This window comes from Balaenoptera borealis (assembly GCF_965194805.1).
Source record: "Balaenoptera borealis genome assembly, chromosome: 1".
NCBI lineage: Eukaryota > Metazoa > Chordata > Mammalia > Artiodactyla > Balaenopteridae > Balaenoptera > Balaenoptera borealis.
The window spans coordinates 171,860,969-171,886,600 of record NC_138860.1 but is presented as its reverse complement, the minus strand read 5'-3'; the positions used below and the strand labels follow the sequence as shown (position 1 = coordinate 171,886,600).

Genomic DNA, 25,632 nt, shown 5'->3' with positions numbered 1-25,632 from the left:
GCAGGTCACAGCAGGAACACCCTGGCCCTGGTAGACTGTCTAGTCTGCTGTGCCTTCATTCACCAAATGAGGAAACTGAGGCCCAGAGAGAAGTGGGGAGGGGGGGATGCTCTAGTCATAGTGGGGAGTGGTTGGGAGACCTGGGCTGTCATCCCACCTCTGTGTGGCCTGGGGCACCTTCCCCTGAGCCTCTACTTTCTTATCTGTAAAGCCAGGATGATCACACCTCCAAGGGCAGGTGTGAACATTCTAGGAGAGGCTGGCACACCTTAGGTGCCTATTGGTGGAAGTTGTCTCTGTACCTGACTTATTGGATTGTAACTCACTCTTCTCCCAGACTGTAAACTCCTTGAAGATGGAAGCCGTGTTTGTCTGTTGGGGAGTGCAGGGTAGGGACAAAAGACTACTACTTATTCCCAGCCCAGGCACTCAGTGTCTGGCTAAGAAAACACACCCAGAGCAGTGAGAGAGGGAGTCTGTCAAAGGACTGATGTGTACAGTAGAGGATATGCAGGTGGGTCATGGGTCCAGGGCTCCACCTTTTAGAAGGTGCCCTCTCATCTCCCGCCCTGCCTCGGGGATTGCTCACAGCAGCACCCTGCAGTCCCTAGAGTCCTCTGTTTGAGAGATGAAGACTGTCAGGCTCAAAGGGAGCTCAGGTCTGTTGGACTTGAAAGCCAGTGCTCTCTCCACCACAGCATGGAGTTGTACCCATCGTCCTTCCATACATCTTTCAGCAGATTTGTCACCCACATGGCCCATCCTCCCAGGCCCTAGCTGCTTCCGAGCTCCTCTCTGCTCTCACTATCCCGTCCCCCTCAGCAGGCTGCTGCCCTCTGCTCCTTGCCTTTGGCCAAGCTCATAGGGGATCCTGGGGAGGCCTGTCCAGGCTGCCTCGACCCCTGCCTGGATCATGGCCTGCCTTTAGCCAGCCATTCTTGTTTTGTTTTTGTTTTTAATTATCAGATATATCTGGATTCTATTCCTGGCTGTCCTTTCTGATGGTATGAACTTAAGCAAGTAAATTGACTTCTCTGAGCCTCAGTTCCCTCAACTGTGAAATAGGAGTGACAGTGCCTTCTTCAGCTTGTTGTGAGAAGTTAAAGGTTGTTGGCACATAGAAAGTAGGCATGGCCAGTGTCCCAGAGAGACTCATTTTAAGGAGCAGATTGATATGGTAGATAGACATGTAAATTTAAATAATCATGATCTAAAAGTCTGTCCTAATTTCTCTGCGAGAATGATTCCTTTAGGATTGAGAGAGGGATCAGAGGTGGTTTACCAACGGAGGTGACTTTGAGTAGAACTTCTAGTAGGATAGGGATGGGATGGTATAGAGATGCACATGGTATGGAGAGAATAGTAGGCAGTCTAAGATTGTGTGAGAAGAGAAGGGACAATGTGACAGATAAGGTAGGAGGCCAAAAGTTGTGTTAGTATCAGACCCTGGAGGTCTTTAGTACCAGGCTAAGAAATGTGGGCAGAGGGAGCCACTGAGGAGTCTGAGCAAGGAAGCAGCTTGTTTCAGGTTTGAGGTTTAAAAAGATCATGAATGGCTTGTAGAGTGGGATGGGGATGGGGATGGGCAGTAGGGAGATGAGAGACAAGCTGCTGTCTTTTCTGGGGGAGAGAGTATGAGGGAGAGTTCTCAGACAGGCTGAGGGACTGGGGAGTGTGGGGAGGAAGTAGGTAGGGGCACCAGCTCTGGGGTCTGAGTGACTTGGTACTTGGTACAGATCTTGATTTCCTCGTCCAGTCTTGGGTAAGACACTTTACCTTTTTGAGCCTCAGTTTCCTCGTCTGTAAAGTGGAATCAGTGTGGTTAGCTTGCAGTGAGATGCCCAAGAATATTAGCCCAAAACACAGGTGTAAGGAGATATTGCCTGGGTCTGTTCCAACCCACACTAACACTTTTTTTTTTGGTTAATGACCCATGACACCAAATACCTCATATAGCCTTTATTTTTTTCCACTCCAGGCCTTGCCCACAGGTCAACCCAACATCAGCACCAATGTGCTGATATATTCTGTTCCCTTTTTTTTCACTTCTGGTTGTAAGTACTTTTCCATGCTACTACACAGTCTCCCTACCCAGCACAGCTAACTGCTGCAGGTCATTCTGATGAACTGACGGGAAATATGCCCTTGGAGGGACAGGGCCCTGGACACAGTGAACTGGCTGGCAACCTGGCCAGGGGTACAAGAAACAGTGGATACCTGTTACGTCCCACACTCCTTAACCCATCCAGCTCTGCCTACTTAACATCCCTTCTTGGTCCGCTCCCACGCACTTCAGACTTAACAAAAACGCCTGGTGAGGTGGACCTCTCAGTCTCTCCTCTCCTGTTTGTCCCACAGTGTTCTCGGTAACTGGAAGTCGACCACCTACCTAGTCACTTAAGCCAAAGCCTGGGGGTCCTTGTGTTTGGCCAAGTTCATGGGGGATCAGGGAGGCTGGGTTTTTTAGGATGAAAAAGTCATTCTGGGTTCCTCCCTCACCCTCATTCCCCACATCTAATCCGCCAGCAAAGCAAGCCTGTCTCCTAAATTGATCTGTTTTGTCTACTTTTCTCTCTTGCCTCAGACCAAATCAAGTCACTGACTTCTCTCATTTGGATGCCTGCAATCGCCTCCTCTTCCAAACCATTGCATTTTCTCTACAGTAGCCAGAACAATCGTTAAGAAGACATTTTTCTTAAAACTCTTCTGTTTTCCCTACTAGGCCTTGTATGATCCAGCGCCTGCTCCCCTTGTGCCATGTGATCCACCACTGTCCAGCTACAGCCCTGCTGGCCTCCCCAGGTTCCTGAGCACATCACGTGATTTTGTCCGGGTCTTCCCCTGCTAGCTTTCTCTTGCTAGTATTTCAAGTCTTAGCCCAAATGTTACCTATCTGGCCTATATCTCCTCCCCCGTCCCATTTTTTCTCTCTCTTTTTTTTTTTTTTTACTGTGGTAAAATACACATAACATAAAATTGACCATTTTAACCATTTTTAATTGTATATAGTTCAGTGGCATTAAGTATGTTTACATTGTTCTGCCTTGCCTATCCTTCACACAGCACCATCTGTAATAATACTCTGTGTGTGTGTGTGTGTGTCTTTCCCACTAGAATTAAGCTCCACAAGAACAGGGAGAGGGTTAGTTTCCTTTTTCCTTGCTACACCTGGCAGTGGTAATAGGCATTCATGGAATGAATGAGTACATGCTGCCATGTATTGAGTACTTACTGTGTGCTTGGCACTCCAAAGTCCTTTACAAACATTTCATTCAGTCTTTTTTTTTTTTTTTTTGGCTGTGCTGGGTCTTCATTGCTGGGCACGGGCTTTCTCTGATTGCGGTGAGCGGGGGGTTAGTCTTTGTTGCGGTGCGCGGGCTTTTCATTGCGGTGGCTTCTCTTGTTGCGGAGCATGGGCTCTGAGCACACGGGCTTCAGTAGTTGTTGCATGTGGGCTCAGTAGCTGTGGCTCGCAGGCTTTAGAGCACAGGCTCAGTAGTTGTGGCGCACGGGCTTAGTTGCTCCGCGGCATGTGGGATCTTCCCGGACCAGGGATTAAACCCGTGCCCCTGCATTGGCAGGCGGATTCTCAACCACTGCACCACCAGGGAAGTGCTTCATTCAGCCTTGACAGCAGCCCTGGAAGTGGTTATTGCATCCCTTTTTACAGTTGAGGGTACAGCTCAGAGAGGTTAAAGCTGCCAGAGAGGGACTTCCCTGGTGGTGTAGTGGTTAAGAATCTGCCTGCCAATGCAGGGGACATGGGTTCGAACCCTGGTCTGGGAAGATCCCACATGCCGCGGAGCAACTAAGCCCATAGGCCACAATTACTGAAGCCTGTGCGCCTAGAGCCCGTGCTCTGCAACAAGAGAAGCCACTGCACTGAGAAGCCCGCGCACCGCAACAAAGAGTAGCCCCCGCTCGCCGCAACTAGAGAAAGCCCGTGCGCAGCAACGAAGACCCAACGCAGACAAAAGTAAATAAATAAAATAAATAAATTAAAAAAAAAAAAAGCTGCCAGACAGGTCAACCATGGTCACAGAAGCAGGGCTGAACAAACCACAGCTCTGGCAGATGAATCCAATTTCCTCTATCCTAAGGAATGTGCATTTCTAGTGTGGGAAAAGGGGTTTCAAAGAGGCTGCTTGGAAGGGAGGAGTTCAACCCTGGGAAAATAGAAGTTGGGTGAAACACAGAAATGCCTCAACAGAGTCAAAACTGGGCCAGTCACAACCTGCAGAGGCTCAACCTACACGGCCTTGGCAGATTGTAGGCATTTGGCTATTTCGCCACCTTCGGTGCTTTGTTCTCTTCCCCCAGGATAGTCAGCAGAAATGGCCTGGAAATTCCAGGCCACTCACCTTGTGTTCATATACCATGGAATGGGGAGCTGGAGAGGCTGAGGCTCTAGGACCCACTGGAAGGAAGGAAGAGAGGGAGGGAAGAAGAATGGGGTGCTGTTTAGGCCCACAGAGGAGCCTGAGAAGGGCACCTGGAGTTCTCTTTCCATTTGTAGCTTTGGGTAGAGTCTCCATCCCTTTTCTGTAGAATGGAGGAGAGGTGGGTTAGATTAGATGAGAGCTGTGCCTGAGCATCACCTGGGACAGACCCTAAATGTTATAACACCAGCATTGATTTATTGAGCACTTAATATGTATTACTTTTACAGTATTAACTCAATTAGTCATACACGTCACAACAGGGTGTGGGTACTATTATTATCCCCATTTTACTGAGGAGGAAACTGAATCATGAAGAGATTAAATAACTTTGCCCAAGGTCAAACAGCTAGAAAGCAGCTGAGTACATATTCTGGCTCCTCTTAACCACTACTTGCTCTACCACTTTTGCATCTGGGTAGCTGCAAATTGCCCTGTTAGAGTTTGGGAGCCTAAGGCTTAGACAACTGAACTGTCTTTCATAACCTTAAAGACCAGGGCTCAATAAAGATTTATTTCCAAAGCTGCTTATGTGGAGGAAAAAGGCTTTCGACACAATTTGGGCTGGATTGGAATTGAGATAGCTGGGGAGAAAGTCTGTTCTCAGAGGCCTTGAGGAGGCAAGGCAGCAGCAGTTAGTTTAAGGAGTGAGGGGCCTCAGGGCTGAGGCTTTCAGCTGCCTGGGATCGTGCTAGGTGCAACAACCCTTCTTGTCACCCATAGGTGATTTCCTTTCCCCCTTTTGTAACACTGGCTGTTTGTGTGAGTGTGTATACAGTGTTTATCTCTTGTTGGACTGCTTAGAGGAAAGCCAGGTTCCTCCCAGGAGTGGTGGCATTTTGGATCAAAGGGCACAGATGGTTTGGTTTGCTTTTATTTAATGAGAACAGCTTTGTGTGTGTGGTCTGATTATGACAGTAATGTATAACCAAAGTTACTAGTGGTTATGTCGGGGTTAGGAGGAGTTGTGAGGGATACTTCACTTAATGTTCTTCAGTGTTTTAATTTTTTTATAATAAAATTTAAAAAATACATGTAATGTTTCTTGTAGCTTATATAATATAGGTAAGGTACAAAGAAAGAAGTAAAAGTTGTCCATAATCCCATTTTCCAGAGGTTACCATTATCAATATTGAATGTATTTCCTTCCACACATTTTTATATGTGTATGCTTTTTCTTTTCCACAAATAGGATGATGGGCTGTTTTTCAATCTGTTTATATTACTTGGCAATGATTCAGTAAATAAATCTCTGAAAGCATCACTTTCAATGGCTTCGTCCTGTTTTATCATCAATATACCACATATTATCTAGCCAGTCCCCTGCTCCTGAGTGTATGGGTTGTTCCATTTTTTGTTGTTTTTTTTAATGTTATGAAGAATACAGTAGAGAATATTTATGGATCTTAATCTTTGGGTGTATTTATTATTTGGTTCTTCTCAGATAAATTCTGAGAAGTGGAATTGCTGGGCATTTCCTCTCACTTTTTTTTAGGGTTTTTGATGAATATTGCCTAATTAGAGCAGGAAAATGATTGCCATTTCTGACATGGAGTATTTGCCTGGGTTTTTCAGGACAGAAAGATGCCACCCAAGCGTATAACTAAGAGAAGGTCATCCCCCGAAGATGCCCTCCCCAAAAGCAAGAAGGTGAAGGGTAAGTTGGCCTTGGCCTCTACTTCAGTATGGGTGGCCTCTTGGCACCCCCAGAATCTGGAACTGGGCTCCTTTCTCCCTGAGATTTGAAGCTGAGGGTCCTGGAAGTCCAGGAATTCCACCCAGCTGGAGAGTCTCCTGTAGCTCACTGAATCCCACCCTCTGGGAATCATGAAGGGGCAGAGACTTGCCTAAAAGCACTCAGATACTGGCAAAAAACTAGACCCTAGGGCTTTGCCCCAGGCAGTAATGCATCATGGTTAAGACCATTGACCTCCAGACTGGGTTCAAGTCCTGGCTCTGCCACTTTCTAGCTACATGTAGCTTTGGGCAAATCACTAACCTCACTGAGCTTGGACTACTACCCCATTCATAAAATGGGCAACCTCACTGGGCTGTCGTGAGGAAAATGAGATCATGTCCTGGTAGCACTGGAGGGAGGTGGCTGTGGTCTCCTCTCTCCTGGGACCCTGGAGGGAGTCAGGGAGGAGAGAGAGCCACCCCCAATCTGGGACGGGGAGTATGGACCCACACTCAGACACTGTCTGTCTTTTGCAGACCCTCGTAACCAGGCAGTGAGGGCTGTTGCCTCCCGCCGCGTTCCAGGCGCCCGCTCCTGCCAAGGTGCCTGCGGGCCGAGCCCTCCCGACCAGAAAGCCCGACCAGGTGGCTGCTTGCCCAGCGCACCCTCTGCGCAGCCGCAGCAGTCCTGGCAGCCTGGCCACACCCCCAGGGGGAGGGGCTGGACGCCATTGGCTGTCCGGGGCCGCGGGCGGTCGCCATTGGCCAGCAGATGGCCCTGTGCCGCACACCGGTTGGCGTGTTCCTCTCTGCAAAAGCCTGTGTGGGCTCTTACTCCTACCCGTTCCTTTTCAGCTGCCTGTCTGCTCCCACATAGGAGCAGAGTGGGGGTCAGTGTACCTGTGTCCAGGGGCTAAGTCACAGTCTGAGGATGCACTGCAAACTCTACTAATTATTCTATGACCTTCTCTGAGACTGTTCCCTTTTCTATAAAGTGGGATCCTAAGAACGGAAGGTCTGTAGCATAATGTGAGGGGCTGCAAAGCAATCTAACACTAGTAAGCAGTCGGTAAAGGGGTAGACGTTATTATGCCCTGTTAGTATGGTTCCGGACCAAGAACAGCCTATCAGGAAAACTAGCTTGTGTCCCCACTGTTCTTTAACCCTCTCCACCAAGATTCATTACTGAGTGTCTCGTTTCCATTTCCTTCCACTCACATTGATAATGTGCTCAGTTTTTAATCTGCACAAAAACCCTATGAGGTAAGTGCTTTTGTTATCCTCGTTTCACAGATGAGGAAACTTAGGCTTGGAGAGGTCAGACTAATGGTCTGTGGCAGGGCAGGGGCTTGAACCCAGGTCTGTGTGATCCCAGAGCCTGTGCAGTGACCTCTCCTCTCTCCCGTCATCCTACACACTCAGGGGCTGTCTTCTTCACCCCTCAGTCTCACATAGGTCCCACAACACAGAACCGGGTTTGGTGCTGACACTGGGCCAGGGCGACGTGGGCCAGCTGGGGCTGGGCGAGAATGTGATGGAGAGGAAGAAGCCAGCCCTGGTGCCCATTCCAGAGGACATCGTGCAGGCTGAGGCTGGGGGCATGCACACTGTGTGTCTAAGCAAAAGTGGCCAGGTAGGTTGGGGGTGGCACAGGATGGGACAGGGCCTAGGGTTAGTAGGGGGCTTGGGGAAGGAGCTTTGAACCACACACATTACTCTGTGGAGATGGAGCTGGCTAGACGAGCAGGGATTGGCCTAAACAAGAACGGACTGAGAGGCCAGGCCTTGCACTAACGGGGGCATCCTGGGCACAGGTCTACTCCTTCGGCTGCAATGATGAGGGTGCCCTGGGAAGGGACACATCAGTGGAGGGCTCAGAGATGGTCCCTGGGAAAGTGGAACTGCAAGAGAAGGTGATACAGGTGTCAGCAGGAGACAGTCACACGGCAGCCCTCACCGAGGATGGCCGTGTCTTCCTCTGGGGCTCCTTCCGGGTAAGACTGGGTCTGGAAGACGGCATGGGGGCTGGTGGGCAGAATTAACTGGTGGGGCCCCAAAGATAACCCATCACGAGGCCCCTGTTGTACTTACTGGTGGGGAAATCAAGGCCCTGGGCAGAGCTTGGGCCCAGACCCAGGTTTCTGGCTTCTTCATCCAGGCCTGTCCACACCACTGCTGTTCCCTGGACTCTGATGTTATGATGTGTGCGTCTTGGGAAAGGGGTGGGTCAGGGATGCCTTTGGGCTGAAGCTAAGCCAGGAAGCCTACTGACCCATCTCCCTGCCTTCAACCTCCCCCCTCCCCTTCCCAGCCCTCTTCCACACTTCTCAGGGGTTTGGGGGCACATCTCAGAACTTCCAGGACAGGAGAGTGTGGTTTAAAAAGCAGATACAGCATTAAAGTTGTTTTGGTACTTTAGTATTCGATTTATTTTGAAATGTCAAAAATAAAGGAATCTGATGTTTCCCCATTGGGGCTGATTTTAAATTTTTTTGTTGATAATTTCAAACACATAAAAATAATCAGAATACTATATTGAACTCTATGTGCTTGCCCCAACAATTATCAGCTTATGACCAAACTTGTTTCATCTTCACTCCCCTCCGTTCCCCAACTCCTTTGTTATTTTAATGCAAATCACAGACCACGTATGATTTCATTCGTAAGTATTGCACTATGTGGCCTGGCTCCGGCCCACTTCTCCATCTCCATCTGGCACCAGTGCCCTTCACCAGACAGCTCTGTGGCTGACTGCAAAGCTGGATCTGGCTGGTATGAGGCAGGAAGAACTGGCTGAAAACTCTTCCGCCCCTCCCTTCCAGGACAATAATGGTGTGATCGGGCTCTTGGAACCCATGAAAAAGAGCATGGTGCCTGTGCAGGTGCAGCTGAGTATGCCTGTGGTGAAGGTGGCCTCAGGTGAGTCTGCAGGTACTCACTCTGGGCAGGAGTTGGAGAACCTTTTTGGGGGGCTGGCCCAGCCTTGGGCTTTACAGACAAGCCCTGTATCCCTTGCCTTCCTCTCACCCTCAGGAAACGACCACTTGGTGATGCTGACAGTTGATGGCGACCTCTATACTTTGGGCTGCGGGGAGCAGGGCCAACTGGGCCGCGTGCCTGAATTATTTGCTAATCGTGGTGGCCGGCAGGGCCTCGGTAGGTGGCTTAGGTCCCTCTGGCGGGGCAAGTTGGCAAGCCACCCCCGGTGAAGGTCAGAGGCAGAAGGGATTCTCTATGTTCAGGCTTGCATCAGGTGGACCTGCAGTGGTAGTTAAGGACTCAGATTCTAGAGCCAGACTACCCCAGGTTTGAATCCTGGCCCTATCAGCTACTGGCTGTGGGCCCCTGGACATGGTTTCTCATCTCTAAACCCACCTACCTCTAAACCTACCTCACTGGGTTGTTGTGAAGTTAAATGAGTTTACATAAAAGACTGTCTGGCACATGGTAAGTTCCAGGTAAATGTTACCTCTATGGCTGTGGGAGTCTGAGTGAGGCACTTGGACTCTCCTGGCCTCAGTTTCCTCTTCTATATAATAGGGACAAGAGTCCCTGCCTAGTCTTCCTGCGAGGGCTTTAGCAGTGAAGGAGAAACAGATGGGGCAGAGAGGAGAGGCCGTGTGTGTCTGCCACTGACCCTGGCCTGCTCTCTGCCTGCAGAACGGCTCCTGGTCCCCAAGTGTGTGATGCTGAAATCCAGGGGAAGCCGGGGCCATGTCAGATTCCAGGATGCCTTCTGTGGTGCCTACTTCACCTTTGCCATCTCCTCTGAGGGCCATGTGTATGGCTTTGGCCTCTCCAACTACCATCAGCTAGGTGAGTCCCAAGCCCATCGTCCAGGGTCGCCCAGAGTGACCTGGGCTCCAGTCCTGCCTCCACCACTCATTCGTTGTGTACCCTTGGTGGGGTCATCTAACCCCTCAGAGCCTCAGTTTTCTCATCTGTAAAATGAGAATATAAATACCCTGGTGTGGTGTGGGGTGGGGGCCACACTGGGAGGGGAAGAAGAAGGCAGCTCCTTGGACACCCTCACCCCTGACAGCTCTGTCCTGGCCTCTTCCCCCAGGAACCCCAGGCACAGAATCTTGCTTTGTACCTCAGAACCTGACATCCTTCAAGAACTCCACGAAGTCCTGGGTGGGCTTCTCTGGTGGCCAGCACCATACAGTCTGCATGGATTCAGAAGGTAGGGCCTCCTGGTCCATCTCTGGGTCGGAGGTGGAGTGTTCCCTAGGCACAGGCCTGGCCACACTCCGGAGATGACGGTGCTCGGAACCTGGGCTTGCTCCGTGGACTGGGCTGGCTGTGGGTCCACGAGGGTTGCCCCCGTCCCCCAGCGTCCTGGTGTTCTTCCACGTGTGAGTTCAATGGGGGCCGGGGGGGGCTCTCCCAGGCCTCCCCCAAAACTGAAAGGGACACTGCAGACCTCACCACCCTGGGAATGGGGGACCAGCTCCCACAGATATAGGCGCTCACCTGGCCTACCTGGAGCATGCCCTCTGCTACCCCTCGTCTCTCTCCCTCCTCCACAGGCAGAGCATACAGCCTGGGCCGGGCTGAGTATGGGCGGCTGGGCCTTGGGGAAGGTGCCGAGGAGAAGAGCATACCCACCCTCATCTCCAGGCTGCCCGCCGTCTCCTCGGTGGCTTGTGGGGCCTCTGTGGGGTATGCTGTGACCAAGGATGGTGAGTGAGGCTGCCCACAGTCGGTCTGGTTGGAGTCGGGGGGTCGTGGTTCTTACCGAAGTGCACAGTAGGCTCTGACGTCCACCATCAGATGGAGCTGAGGTGTGGAGAACAGTGTTTGTGATGACGTTGCTTTTGGCCTGATTGTCAGAAGCTCTGGCTTTGATGACAAAATGGGTAAACACATTATTTTAATAGAGGTGACTTGTTCTGTAGAGGAGAAAAACAGCAAAGGGAGATATATCACTGAGGCCCAGACAAGCAGTAGGATTTGAACCCATGTCTCCAGACTCCTAACTCAGGCTTCTCTTTACATTTTATACCATGGTGACCCTTTTTATTTACAACCTAGTAGGTGCCGGCTTCCCAGGGAGTTGTACTTAGAATTTTACTAGAGAAAGAAGGCTTAGTAGTTGGGGTCCTGGCAAGCAGAGCAGAGGAGGGTGTGGACAAGTGGTCACCAAAGCCTGAGTGGAACAGCCACGGAGGCCTTGAGAAATCGGGCTGGCAGAGGTGCTTGACCTGGGATTATCTGGGAAGAGTTCCTGAGGAAGTGGAGCTTGTACTGCACCGTGAAGGTTCAGTCCTTTATGATAAGCAAAGGACGGCATCCAGAGCAGTCTCAAAGGCAGGTGGTCCTGGGAATGGAGGTGATATAGGGGTTTGGGGAATGGCCAGTCATTGTCGGGCCTTGAATGCCACGCCTAGGAGCAGGGAGAAGTTTTTGGCAATGTGTAAGGACTGCGGTCTCTGGTTGACAAAGCTCTTTTTTGTCCATCATCTCCTTGGCTCCTCCCAGCTTCCCTGAACGCCCGGAGGCTGGGACATTGCCAGGCTGCCACAGGCCAAGGCCAAAATCCACCCTCATGTGCCAGGCTTCTCACACTACAGAAAGGTGGGGCTTGGGATCCTGGAGACAGCTGCCTGTATTTCTGTCCTTTGTAGGTCGTGTTTTTGCCTGGGGCATGGGCACCAACTACCAGCTGGGCACAGGACAGGAAGAGGATGCCTGGAGCCCCGTGGAGATGACAGGCAAACAGCTGGAGAACCGTGTGGTCTTATCTGTGTCCAGCGGGGGCCAGCACACAGTCTTACTAGTCAAGGACAAGGAACAGAGCTGATGAAGCCTCTGAGGGCCTGGTTTCCGGCCCCCCCCCCCCACCTCCCTCCTGGAACAAGGAAGCCGTGATGTCTACATATTCCAGCAGGCCTCTTCCAGCTCCAAGTACTCTGTCATCTCCTGCCTTTTTCCCATCAGCAGAAAAGAATCCTTCTCTTTTTTTTCCCTCATTTTCCGGAATCATCCTGGGACCTACAGGATGAGGGTGGGATAGATGGAAGAGGGGAGGGGGTTTTAATCAGAAGGAACATTGCTGACCCCACAGCTATGTGGTTAGACCTTTCCCCCTCATCCCTACTTCCCATGGTCCTGGCTGACCCTGGTTTTGCCTATCAAAAACCAAAACTTCCTCCCCTGCGTGTTTGGTGCCCATACTCTGAGAAGTCGGGGCTCCATCAAGCCCTGCTCTAGTCATGTGCCACTCTTCCTGTCCTTCACAACCCACAGACAGACAGATGGTACAGTCCTGAGACCCAGCTGTCATGGACCTATAACTGGAGAAGGGGCAGGGCTACCCAGCCATGGGCAACCCCAAGCCAAATATTTGGCCCTGAACAGGTGCCCATGGGGCAAAAAGAAAAACAGTGATCCTCCGATTGATCAAGAAAAAAGCCAATCAGCCTTTCTCCCAGAAGCACAAAGCATTCTGCCCTTCAGGCCTTGTCTGCCGAGTCTCACCTATCCAACCTGCCTCACCTGCAGCCAAGGGCCTGAAATCCAGAAAAGAAGCTACGCCTGCAGGGCAGGACCTCGAGGAGAGGGGAAGGAGGGCTTTATAAGCAAACTTACAGCAATATTGAGAGTGAAGGGAGGGCGGGGAAGAGGGTTGGAGGGGCAGAGACTGGTCCCCAGAAAGGGAAGCAGTAGCTTGTACAGTGGCTGAAAAAATAGAAGAGTATTGATTTTTTTTTTTTTAATGTATTTTGGAGGGGAGAGTGAAATCTTTTAACACTTTGAATAAATCTAAGAGTTTTATAAAACAGGCCACTTGTTTTCTACATGCTCCCTGCTTTTTTAAGGGAGCACCTGCTGTGTTGGGACGGGCAGAATAACCCCATGCCTGTAGCCCTGGTGAAGACTAGGACTTCAGTGATGTTGAGAGGTCATGGTGTGTGCCAGTCAGCTGGGGGGTTTTTTTTGCTGTTTTTTTGTTTTTTGTTTGGAACAGTGACTGTTCTAGACAAATCAAAAAAAAGAGTTGATTGATTTTTGTTAGGTATTTATGTTTCAGGAATCACTGGATTTTAAAAAAATTATACTGTATAATATGTGAGACATGGGATGGATCTTTTAATATCCTAATCCCAAACCAAGATTTTTGAGTACAGTACATCTCTAGAAATACTTATACTAAGTTTAATGATGTACTGTATCATTTCAAAAGCTAGTGTAACCGATTAAACATGATTAACTGCACAGTAACAACTTAATGCATAATGATGTAGATTTTCACAGGCATTTGAGCAACCAAATCATATAGAGCTGACCTGTCCAGTATGGTGGTCAGTACCTACAATGTGGCTATTTACATTTAATTTAAATCTGTAAAAATGTAAAATGAACTTCCTCGGTTGCACTAGCCACATTTCAAGTCCTCAGTAGTCAGAAGTGTCTAGTGCCTATGGTTTTGGGCTATGCAAATACAGAAATTTATAGAACATTTCCATAACTGCAGAAAGTTACAGTGGACAGTGCTGATACAGGAGGTTTGTATATTACAGCAGGAAAGTTTTACTAGTACCAGGAGGATTCTTCGATGTCAGTGACTCTTGGAAAAATGAATATGATGTAAAATAACTTAAAATGTATTCTGTGATTGTTTTTTTTCCTTGAACTTTTAGTTTTGACGCATGTACTATCCTGATTAGAAATTGACTTCTTAGAAGGGAAAAATCACACTTTTGATTTTAGTATTGTCTTTGTGAAGAAGCACTTGTGTGTCTGCTCTTCCCACCCCCACTCCCCCCAGAAAAGTCCAGTTGGATTAGATTTACTGAAGTTTTCCCTTTTGACAATATAGCAGGTTGCAAGTACCCTATCCTTAATAACAGCTCTTGTGGATTGGGACTTAAAGGGGCCAGGCATTGTGCTGAGCACTTTGCATACAATAATAGCTCATTTGATCGCCTGGGAATCGCTGTCCCTCAGGAAAAAGTCCCTGAGAGTTCAAGTATCTAGCTTGAGGCCAAGCTACCAAGTGCACAGACTAGGCTAGAATTTAAATCAGCCTCCACCCGAACCCAGAACCTCAGTTTCTTTTCCTTGTATTGAACATAAGAGTTATAAAGCTCTCTGTAGGTGCTTTACATACGTTAGAACAGTGTCAGGCACATAGCAAAGGCCCCACAAGCCTTTGCTGTTATGACCGTTGAACATTTTAAAGTTCCCTGTAGTTAATAATTGCCTTGTTTTTCACATGCTTAGTTTTTTGGTGTGAGTATCATTTATTCGATGTTCATATCTCTATCAGAAGTGTAAATCTCCTTTGCTGTGTTCAAACACATCAGGTATTCTCAGTTTTACCTTTTTTCCCATCCTCCTCCAACCTGAATTGGTTACCCCAAAACAAATGTAATCACCCCATATGGCTCAGCTATAAATGATATTTGCAAAGTCATAATAATGTAAATGTTCAGTGTTGTGACAAATTATAATCAGAAGATGGAGAAGTGTGTATGTATGAGGGGCAGTCCCTAAAATATCTGAAACTACAAATGAATAGAAAGTATATTATTTAGAAATACACAGATTTTAGGGAAAAGATTTGGAAGTGGTTGCCTCAAGGGACTGGAAGTTGGAAATAGGGATAGATGGGGTGAGGGGCAGCTGTTTATCGTTTGACATAAATTCAAATTTTTTTTTTTCAGTGCCTACCATATCCCAGACATGGTTGTGGGAATTTGATTAGAAAGCGCGAACAAGGAATCCTGTCTCATAAAGCTTACATTCTAAATTAAAAATAAACATTTAAAAATCTTCCATAAGTAAAATAAATTTTAAAAATGGTAAGCAAAGAGCACAGCACAGGGGCTGGCAAATAGTACTAAATAAAAGAGTTACCAGTTATAATTCGAAGGCCTCCAACTGCCATGTTGGAGAACTTACTGGAAGCCAGGCATGAGGGCAAGTGCTTTCCCGACTTCTCATTTTATCCTCACAACAAACATGGTATGAGGTAAGCACTGTTATTATCCACATTAGTCTCAGAGAGTTTAAAATAACCTGCCAAAATAATTAGTGAGAGGGGTCTGGGATTTGGGCTCCGTTTGTTCAAATCTATAGCCAAAGCACCTAACCACTACACTACTGTGGCAGTGAATAGGATAAAGCTGGAGTTTGGCAACTTGTGGCTGGATCCAAGACTTTAGACTCATGAGTGCTTGACTTTGGGGCCCAACATCCCAAGTTTGGGGTGTATAAGCTGGTAAGGAAGGGCCGAAGTGGCCTACCAGCCCAGAGGGAGCCCCAGAAATGGATTCTCAGGCACTTGCGATGACCTTAACTGTTGGAGATGACAATTACCACCTACAGAAGCTTCACATTCTGAGAAATGGGTATTAAAGTGAGGCTAAAGCCTGGGACACTCCCAGATTAGGAGTCAAATGGTCAGGATTATCTAGAAATCGTGTTTACTTGAGGGCCTTCTATAGCAGGTCACTGTTCTGGGACAGGTTAGAACTGGCAGTTTGGATTAGTGTAGGGGATGTGGACGCAAGAAAGTGACAAGACGGGGATTGATTTGATTGGTTGAGAAGACAGGGTTGCCCCAATTTACACTCACTTTAACTCTACCCTCCCCGCACCCTAGGGCTATACACGGGAATGATGAAAAAATCCCATTGCAGCGTCAACAGAAATGTCTTGCAAACTGGGAAATGCGGGGTGAAGGGGTGGCTGGGGCGGGCCAGTCGGTAATTTGCCTGAAGTCACACAGAGTTAGTGGGACTGAATCGTCCAGGTTCCCAAAGGGGATCTTTCACTTGTTAAAAAAAATGTGCTTATACTTGCAATTTTTTACAACGAGCGTAAAATTACTTCTGTAATTTTATATGTACGTGTGTGTTTAAATAAAATCAGAAAGAAACCCGAGAAAGCCCCCACCCGCGCCACCCACCGTCCAACGCCAGGCAGCGTCTGCCCCGCCCCATCCCGCAGGCTCCAGTGTGGAGACCCGCCCGCAGGGATCCGGCAAGACCACGAGCGGCACGTGGGCGGGGCCCTGGGCGCCGAGTTGCGGAGCGTGCGCAGAAGGCGTCGGAGGCGCATGCTCCTTGGAGGTTCCGGCTCGGCGGTCCGGCGTCCGCGCCAGCCTCGGTGGCCAGCAAAGTCCAGGCTGGGCCTTGGGCATGGCGGCCAGCCTGTGGATGGGCGACGTGAGTGAGGGCGGCCGCCCGGGTCTGCGGAGCGGGAATCTTAGTGTCACGAGGGAGAAAGGGACTGAGGAGGAGGGTCCTCGGATCCCAAAAGGGTGGAAGTGAATGAGCAGGGGAGTTCTCTTAGGTGACTCCGAAGCGGGTCCCAGCATCTAGGTGAAGGGGCTGATTCGGAGGGGGAGGGGTCCTGGGTTCACGCCAGGGAAAGAGGGAGGGTCTTTGGGCGGATAGAATGAGAGGAATCCCAAGGATTGAAGAGCGCCCGTGGTTGTTGGACTGGAGGGATGGGGTTCCTAAATCCAAAGGGGAGACTTCCTCAAAGGAGTAAATTTGAAGGGAAGGAAGGCAGGGGACTGGGAACGCAGGCTTCAGACCACTCCGCAGACGAAAGCCTCTTCACCCCACCCCACTCCCGCCCGCAGCGAGCAGCCAACCCCGGGCTGAGGGGGAGGGGCTCCGGATGCGGGAATGAGGAGCCTGGATGCTGGCCTGAGCCGCTCTGCTCTTGTGTTTACGCAGCTGGAACCCTACATGGATGAGAACTTCATCTCCAGAGCCTTTGCCACCATGGGGGAGACCGTGATGAGCGTCAAAATTATCCGAAACCGCCTCACTGGGTATGTTCTCTCCTTCCGTCTGAGCCTCAGGTCTCCTCAGTAGATCGTGCTGCAAGTGTCATTCAGGAGAAGGTAAACATCGCAGAGAGTCGGGGCTTCTCACGCCTAATAATGTTATTGTAATGGTATAAGCATTTGGGGGCTTGTTAAGAGGACGTATAGCGTATTGCTGACTCGAGCCAGACTGGTTTTGAAAGCTGTCTGCTGTGTGACCTTGATCAAGTTATTTAACCTCTTCCTCTTCTTCACCTTGCCTATAAAAATGGAGATAATAAAAGTATCTACCTCATAGAGTTCTGGTGAGGATTAAGTGCTATTAATTCACATTCAACGTTTAGAACAGTGTCTGGCATATGGTATATGCTTGGTAAATATAAACAGATTATGATCTGCTAGGTAATAAGCACTTTAAAATCACAAAAACCTCTGAGCTAAGTACTGTTATTAGAGAAGCTTAACAACTGTCTTAAAGTTACACAGCTTTTAAATGAGAAGCCAGGACTGTAATTCAGCTCTGTTCTCAAAGCTCATGAGTGCCCTTAACTCTTATGTGAATAAGACACTACCTATGTGCTGCTGTTCTAGATTCCCTGGGTACATGGCTGAAACAAGCCAGACGTAGTCCCTCCTCTCGTGGAGTTTACTACATGCTAATGGGGGAATGAGGTAATAAATAAGTATACAAAACGAAATGCAGAAAATACTTTCAGATAGAAGTGCTCTATTGCCTCCAGTTTCTTCTTTCTTTCTCAGGAGCTTAGGTTTCCTTAGGGTTCTAGTTAGAAATAACAGGATTCCTTTATCAATTTGACAGTGTTTATTGAGCGTCTACTCTGTGCCAAGTACTAAAGCAGCTTGCTAAAATGTCGAATAGTTGAAAAATACAGGTGAGAGATACGAAGTGTGGCCAGGTCTTTGGCTGTTTGGTGAACAGGTACTTTGTGTATTCAGAACCCCGGTACCCAGGGACGGATTTTCTGACTGGTAGAGCATGCTGGCCTAAATGTTTTTCTTCTTGTTCCTGTAGACAGAAAACCCCGATAATCAGCTACTGGCATGAAAATACATTCTGTAATACTTTCTTCTTTTTAAAACAGTGATACAGGTTCTCACATTTTAATCTTTATTAAGAATTAGAATTATCCTTTCATACCATTGATTACTAAACTCTAGCTGATTTTTTATGGTGGCATTTACAGACACATTACATGTGCATTCTGTCTCATATGACAAAGACTTTGAAGTGGCGTATAAGAATGCTGTAAAATAAATAAACGTAAATTAAAAACCAGGAACTGAGAAAATACGGGAAAAAGATAAGACCCAAGAAAAAATAATATGCAGCAGAGCATAGTGCTTAAGAATATAGTGATTGGAGACTTCCCTGGTGGCGCAGTGGATAGGAATCCGCCTGCCAATGCAGGGGACATGGGTTGGATCCCTGGTCTGGGAAGATCCCACATGCCGCGGAGCAACTAAACCTGTGCGCCACAACTACTGAGCCCACATGCCTAGAGCCCGTGTTCCGCAACAAGACAAGCCCCCTCTCAACGCAACTAGAGAAAGCCAGTGTGCAACAACGAAGACCCAACACAGCCAAGAATAAATAAAATAAAAGCTTAAAAAAAAAAAGAAAAAAAAAAGAAAGGATATAGTGATTGGTTGCACAACAACGTGAATGTACTTAATACCACAGAACTGTATACTTAAAAATGGTTAAAATGGTACATTTTATGTTTTGTATACCCAACGACAATTTTTAAAATTCAACAAAGAAAAAAAAAGAATGCAGTCACATGTGGAGCAGCCACATCTCTCATCACTGGTGGGACTATAAAATGGTATGACCCCTGGGGACAAGTGTCTGGCAGTTTTCTTTTTTCTTTTTCTTTTTCTTTTTTTTTTTTCGGCCATGCTGCACGGCTTGCAGGATCTTAGTTCCCCAACTGGGGATTGAACCCAGGCCCTGGCAGTGAAAACATCGAGTCCTAACCACTGGACCACCAGGGAATTCCCTGGCAGTTTCTTTTTTTTTTTTTTTTTTTTTTTTTTTTTTTTTTTGGTAGGAGAACTTTATTTTAATAAAAACGTCCTCTTTTTAACCTGGCCCCTTCCCCACCACTAGAACGCAGCTTTATCGCTAAAAAGCAATCCATTTATTTGAGCGTACTCTTTTTAGGCAATTTTAACTTTTTCCACCGCCGTAACACCACTCTGTATTTCTCACTGCTGGTCTTCTCTTCAAACACTTTTTTCAGGAGAATCCGCATCACTGTCTCTGTTTCTGCTTCTCTATCCTCTCCAATTAGAAGATCCAATGTATCTCCCACTTTCACCGTTCTACTTTTCTTCCATAATTTTTCCCCGTTCAGCCTGAGTTCACCTTTGTAGAATGCATCTTCCACTTTGTTTCTTCCGATATCTAGGCCCGTCTTCAGGATAACATCGTATCGGAAGGACTGCACTACTTTGTCCAGGTCTTTATAGTCTCTGACCGCAGTGGGGTCGTCCTCTGGCTCCTCTTCCTGCTCACTCATCTCATGACGCTCACTCTCTTCATCAGAGTCCCCTTCATCCTCCACTTGTTGCAGAGTCTTTGTAGTGGATTTTTTAGAGCTTACATTACTTTTGAGTCTTATGGAAAATGGGAAAATATATTCTTGAGATGTTAAAAGCCCTGAGAGTCTCAGTGAGAAAATGTTATGGAAAAATGTTTTATAATTTGAAGAATTTAACTTGGTACTAGACAAATATAAGTATCGATTCCAGGAAGCACAGTGTTTTTGTGAAGGTGTCCCTCGTAGCGCTCCGCAGAGCCCAATCCAGGCATCTGGCTTTCTTAAAACACCGCTGGGCAATCTGACACTAGTCATAGCCATGGCTCATACGACCTTCCCGGGTCCTCAAGGTCAAGGGAAACGACACCAACGTCCTCGATCTCGCGGTCTGTCTCTGCAGCCAACAGGAGCGGCCGGGCCCACGGGCAGACGGCCTCGGCCCGCCGGGTTCGCAAGGCCCCTAAGAGCCCCCGGATCCACGGGGCGTCCCGAGCTGGCCCGGCTGGGGCAGGACGCCAGAGACTCACGCGGAGACCTGGCAGGAGCGCGGGCGGGGGACTGGAGCTCGCCCTACCCGTATTTCCCATGTGCTTGCTGTGAAGCAACAGAAGCGGGAGCGGACACGGGGCACCGCACGCCGGGCAGGGGCTCAGTTACCTGTACGTCAGCGCCGCTCCCCCCTTCCCGCCCCCCCCCCCCCCACGGCTTCGCCGAGCTCCGGACTCCACACCCCGCCCTGCCCTTGCCCCCTGGCAGTTTCTTAAATACACCTACCACCATATGGCACAACAAGTCTAGTCCTAGGTATTTTATATATATATATATTTAAAATATCTATTTATTTATTTGGCTGCGCTGGGTCTTAGTTGCCGTGTGTGAGATCTTCATCGTGGCATGCGGGCTCTTTTTTTTTTTTCTTTCATTTCCCTGACCAGGGATTGAACCTGGGTCCCCTGCATTGGGAGTGGGGAATCTTAACCACTGGCCCACCAGGAAAGTCCCTAGTCCTAGGTATTTACCCAAGAGAAATGAAAACATGCGTCTACCAGAAAAAGGACTTGAAAAAGGATGTGCGTAGCACATTGGACAATGGCCCCAAACTGCAGTCCAGGTATCCATGAATAGGTAAGTAGGTAAATAAATACTGGTATATTCATACAATAAAATACCACTTAGCAATAAAAAGGGACAGACTGCTAATATAGTGACAACATGAATGAATCTTAAAAACATTATGCTAAATTAAAGAAGCCTTACTGCATTTACATAAAGTTCTAAAATACACAAAATTAATCTGGTGGAAATAACTCAGCATCTTGAAGAATTTGTGCATTTCACTGCATGTAAATTTAACCTTAAGAGGAAAAAACTAAACAATCATTGAACTCTAGTTAATAATAAGCATGTTAAAGTAATTGAGGGAAGTATACTAATATCTGCAACTTACTTTGAAATGTGTCAGAAAATAAGGATGATAAATGGGTAGGGGCATGGATGGATGGATAGTTATGTGATAAAGTAAGTATAATAAAATGTTAATTGTAGGTGGTGGGTATATATATAGGGTGTTTGCTATGCAATTCTTTCCATTTTTATATTTGGAATTCTTCAAAATAAAATGTTCTGAAAAGAATGTAGTCAGACTATCCTGAACTCAAATCCAGCCTCTGGCACATACCAGCTGTGTGTGGTTTAAGGCATATTGTATAATCCTAAATCTCAGTCTCCACATCTAAATAGGAGCAATGGTTTCATTCCCTCACAGAGTTATGTGAGGATTAGATGAGATGGTGCATGTGAAGTGGCTAGCACAGAGCTTGGACCATAGTGAGTGCTCAGTAATGCTCAACTCTTACTGGTGGTGGTCTTTACATCTGTGAGCCTTAAGATTCTAGCACACACAAGACAGAAGGCACAGAGTTGGCCCACCATTCTTCTAAGCGTCAACATTTATGGAGCTTATAGACTGTGTTCTGAGATCCTTGGGCTCAGGTACTGCCCTTTCCCATACCTTTTGGCTTGGTGTCCATAAGGTTATTTGAACTGAATATCATAGTTCCAGAAAAGTCTGGTTTATTTCACTGGTGATAGCTTTAAGGAGGCAGTTGAGGAAAATTAACTGTTTTCAGTATAAATCTCTTAGGAGGAAGGGATGTCAGAGGATCTAGCCACATCCTCCTACTTATGTCTCTTAGTGATGCTTTAAAAAATAGAACACCAGGAATCTCACAGACATCCCCCAATTAGGTAAGGTCCATGGATTTACTTTGTCCAAATAGATTTTAAGTTTCTAAAGAATAGGAACCATGTTCTTCAACTCTGTATCAGCCTGGCCGGTGGTAGGTGATCCAAAAAACCTTTTAAATTATGAAAAATTTAAAACAAATGTAGAAAGAAGAGTACAGTGAACTCTCATACAGCCACCCCCTAATTTCTTTTTTTTTTTTTTTTTTGTAAATTTGTTTATTTACTTTATTTTTGGCTGCCTTGGGTCTTCCTTGCTGCACGCTGGCTTTCTCTAGTTGCGGCGAGTGGGGGCTAATCTTCATTGTGGTGTGCGGGCTTCTCATTGCGGTGGCTTCTCTTGTTGCGGAGCACGGGCTCTAGGCGCGCAGTCTTCAGTAGCTGTGGCATGTGGGCTCCATAGTTGTGGTTCATGCGCTCTAGTTGTTGTGGCTCACGGGCTTACTCGCTCCGTGGCATGTGGGATCTTCCCGGACCAGGGCTCGAACCCATGTCCCGTGCATTGGCAGGCAAGTTCTTAACCACTGTGCAGGGAAGTCCCTCAACACCTAATTTCAAATATGTTGCCATATTTTTCTTACCTACCTCTCTATAAAGATAGATTTAGATAGGTAGATATTTTTTTTTGCTGAACCATATGAAAGTAAATTACAAGCATTATGACATATCACTGCTAAATTTTTTTTTTTTTTTTTTTAACCATCAAAACAAGTACTGACCTTTATTGAGGTGTCAGTGTGCAGTAACACCATGAAGGAGCAGAGCCTGAGGCCTTGAAGAACACAGAGGCAGCATTTAAGGGTCTCAGACAAGCCTGGGTCTCCCGGCGAGGAGAAAGACAGCCTGTGATCGGGTGCTCACAAGGGCTTCAGGAAGTTCCTATATTTGTCCAGGAAAGAGGCAGACAGTATCCAGCTGTTGCCGAAGTTCCTGCACAGCCTCGTGCTGCTGTTGCTGCTCCCCCACCATCTGCTGCCTGTAATAGTTGATGTAGAAGTTCACCCAGTCATTCACCACAGTCACCATGGCTTCTTCAGGGACAGCAGGATCAGAGAAGACCTGCTGATTTAGCAGAATGTTAAATTCCTTTATTCCTGTAGCAATGAGATCCTTATTGGTTTGAAGAAGGGCCATCTGCCTACTATGTGTTGGGTACCGGGGATAGAATAGGAGTAAAATATAGGCCCTGGCCTCACAGCAAAGAAGCCACCCGAGGCCCAGAAAGGGACACTGAGTTGCCCAAAGTCACACAGCTGAAAATTCTGTGGTGGTACCGGGTCTCAAAACGATTCCCTAGGGACGCCCTCTTCCCTTCTCCCCATAACTGTAAGTCGTGGGTCACAGCAAAGCAGGTACTTTCAGGGCTTGGCGGGCCAGAGGGCTCCCGCGGCCCCAGACAAGATGCTGAAAGAACCAGGACCGGGGACCAGCCCCGAGGGGTCGAGGGGGGTCGAGGCGGGGCCGGGAGGTCGGAAAGGAACCATCTGGTTCCTGGGCTGGCTGGAGGAGTACCCGGAGGCAGGACCTGCTGCTAAATATTTGAATATACATTGCCAATAACTGGACATTCTGTTACATACCAACAATGCTCATATCACACTAACAAAATTAATGATTCCCTAATACCACATAATGGCCAGTCTACATTTAAATTTTTATGATTGTCCCCAGAATACCTTTATAGCTCTTTTTTTGTTTTTTAATGAATTAGAATCCAGTCAGAGATCAGATCCTGTATTGCATTTAGTTCTTTTGTCTCTTTTTAATGTAGAAAAGCCCACTTCTTTCTTTTCTCAGAACATTGACTTTTTAAAGACATAAGATTGCCTTACATAAGGTTCTACTACATTCTGGATTCTGGTCCTGCATTCTGGATTTGTTTGTTTCCTTGTGGTGGTGTTTTACTGGTTCTGTTCCTAATATTTCCTATAAACTGGACGTTAGATCTAAAGCTTTGATTGGATTGTGTAGTAAACATTAATAGTATGGGCTCTGATTAGAAAAGGATTTTTTCCTCCCTTCAGGCCCAGACTCAGTCTCTCATCTGGGTATCACATCTTTAACCATTCCCTTTTTCTGTTTTCTTTCCAGAATCCCAGCTGGCTACTGCTTTGTAGAATTCGCAGATTTGGCCACAGCTGAGAAGTGTTTGCATAAAATCAACGGGAAACCCCTTCCAGGAGCCACACCTGTAAGGACACTGAGATAATGATGATGTTGCCATTTTTATTGTTATTGATAACTCATTTATTGAATCCCAACTGTATATTTTATTTAATCCTGTAACAACCCTAAACAGTAGGCATTGTTATCTTTGACAGACCAGGAAACTGAATCACAGGGAAATGGAATAACTTGCCCAAGGCAACACAGGTAGTAAGTGGCAGAGCCAGGATGCAAACTGAAGATTGGTTGCCTCTAAAATCCATTCCCTTTCCACTCTGCACCTCTGCCTCCATAACGGAAGACTTGAAACTCTAGACCTCTTGCTTGAGAAAGTAGAACAGGCTGGCAGCAGTGAGGACACGTTTCAAGAGAGTTACATTCTGCTCTTCCCACAGTTACTTAGCTTACAGCTGCACCACGCTGGCACACCTGGGCTCATAGAACCATGGAGCTGGCAGTGCCCTTAGCGGTCATCCGTGCAACCCCCTCCTTTTATACAGGAGAAAAAGCTGAGGCTTAGAGAGGGGGAGATATTTTGGCCAAGGTAATTTATTTCAGTTTTTTTCAAATATTGTTTGACTCTTGAAACACCTTTCTCTGTTTTAGTTTGTTTGTTTTTAAATTTCCAGGCAAAACGTTTTAAACTGAACTATGCCACTTATGGGAAACAGCCAGATAACAGGTAAGTACAGAGTAGCCACAAGGCAGCTTCAAGTCCCAGGAAATATCTGGATAGACACAAGATGTGTCACTGTGCCGGTCACTCCCACAGAGGAGGATGGGGAGCCGAGTTTGGCCCCGCTTTGCCTCCCTCCTAAGGTCGATCCCCTCCCATCCCTATTGGTGGACGCTTCCAGTTTGCTTCCTGTCAAGGCCCATGTCTTCTCTATATTTGGTCCCTCCCCTAGTCCCATGACTGCCCACAGTATTGACATTTTATTCAGTAAGAATCGACCTGTTGTAGCAACATAAATTGATTGAGCATTCCAAATTGCTGTCTGAAAGCTTTAAAACAATGTATCAAAAGCTTTAGATAGAGTTGTACCCTTTGAACCTGTAATTCTGCTTTTCAGAGTTTATTCATTGATGTGTGTAAAGGTTAGCCTTGAAAGTGTTCATTGATAGCATATGATATCACAGTAGAATCTAAAAAAAGGATACAAATGAACTTATTTACAAACAGAAGTAGAGCCATAGACTTAGAAAGCTAACTTATGGTTCCCAGGGGATAAGGGGAGGGAGGGATAAATTGGGAGATTGGGATTGACATATACACACTACTATTTATAGATAGATAACTAATACAAACCTACTGTATAGCATAGGGAACTCAATACTCTGTAATGGCCTATATAGGGAAAGAACCTAAAAAAAGCGTGGATATATGTATATGTATAACTGATTCACTTCGCTGTACACCAGAAACTAGCACAACATTGTAAATCAACTATACTCCATTAAAAATTTTAAAAGTATTCATTGAAATGTTACATATAATGGGCAAAATTGGGAGAAAACCCAAGTAATCTAATAATAGGGAAGGGGTTTAAATTACAATATGTTCATTATTTGGAATGCTGTGTATCTATTAATGTGTCATGTTATAGCAGAATACTCATATGTTAAGATGTTGGTGAGATGCTAAAAGTGAAAAAAATGCTAGAAACAAAACGAGTCGTATCCAATTTTTGTAAATTCAAAAGAAGAAGCCAAAGAAAAAAGACAAAAGTATATATCAAAGTGTTCTTAGTGA

General features: G+C 47.0%; 3 protein-coding genes across 10 annotated transcripts in view; 2 read left to right on the top strand and 1 right to left on the bottom strand.

Moving 5' to 3' along the window:
• The window catches only part of RCC1 (regulator of chromosome condensation 1), a 29,222-nt gene extending 16,318 nt beyond the window's left edge, over positions 1–12,904 (top strand). For 3 of the 8 annotated variants that reach the window (XM_082348336.1, XM_082348337.1, XM_082348338.1), the window contains 10 exons: positions 6,015–6,096; positions 6,654–6,761; positions 7,562–7,749; positions 7,931–8,110; positions 8,939–9,035; positions 9,150–9,272; positions 9,777–9,932; positions 10,183–10,302; positions 10,649–10,801; positions 11,747–12,904. In XM_082348336.1, the coding sequence (XP_082204462.1) occupies positions 6,024–6,096; positions 6,654–6,761; positions 7,562–7,749; positions 7,931–8,110; positions 8,939–9,035; positions 9,150–9,272; positions 9,777–9,932; positions 10,183–10,302; positions 10,649–10,801; positions 11,747–11,922 (1,374 nt within the window). In that variant the 5' untranslated portion in view covers positions 6,015–6,023 and the 3' untranslated portion in view covers positions 11,923–12,904. The remainder of the gene's footprint in view (positions 1–6,014; positions 6,097–6,653; positions 6,762–7,561; positions 7,750–7,930; positions 8,111–8,938; positions 9,036–9,149; positions 9,273–9,776; positions 9,933–10,182; positions 10,303–10,648; positions 10,802–11,746) is intronic. The other 5 variants (XM_082348340.1, XM_082348341.1, XM_082348342.1 and 2 more) reach the window with 2 other exon arrangements.
• A 3,243-nt stretch (positions 12,905–16,147) lies between these two features.
• The window catches only part of TRNAU1AP (tRNA selenocysteine 1 associated protein 1), a 25,341-nt gene continuing 15,856 nt past the window's right edge, over positions 16,148–25,632 (top strand). The window contains exons 1-4 of the mRNA XM_082348626.1: positions 16,148–16,294; positions 16,814–16,911; positions 23,805–23,904; positions 24,509–24,561. Of these exons, the coding sequence (XP_082204752.1) occupies positions 16,268–16,294; positions 16,814–16,911; positions 23,805–23,904; positions 24,509–24,561 (278 nt within the window). The 5' untranslated portion in view covers positions 16,148–16,267. The remainder of the gene's footprint in view (positions 16,295–16,813; positions 16,912–23,804; positions 23,905–24,508; positions 24,562–25,632) is intronic.
• Positions 19,045–20,185, bottom strand: LOC309608490 (mitochondrial transcription rescue factor 1-like). Its single transcript, XM_082348734.1, has one exon. It carries the CDS (start codon positions 19,788–19,790, stop codon positions 19,068–19,070), a length of 723 nt encoding a protein of 240 aa, XP_082204860.1. The 5' UTR covers positions 19,791–20,185; the 3' UTR covers positions 19,045–19,067.

What these genes read in the sequence shown, in the direction of transcription:
- LOC309608490 (XM_082348734.1), bottom strand. Translation starts at nt 19,790, where the DNA reads ATGGCTATGACTAGTGTCAGATTGCCCAGCGGTGTTTTAAGAAAGCCA.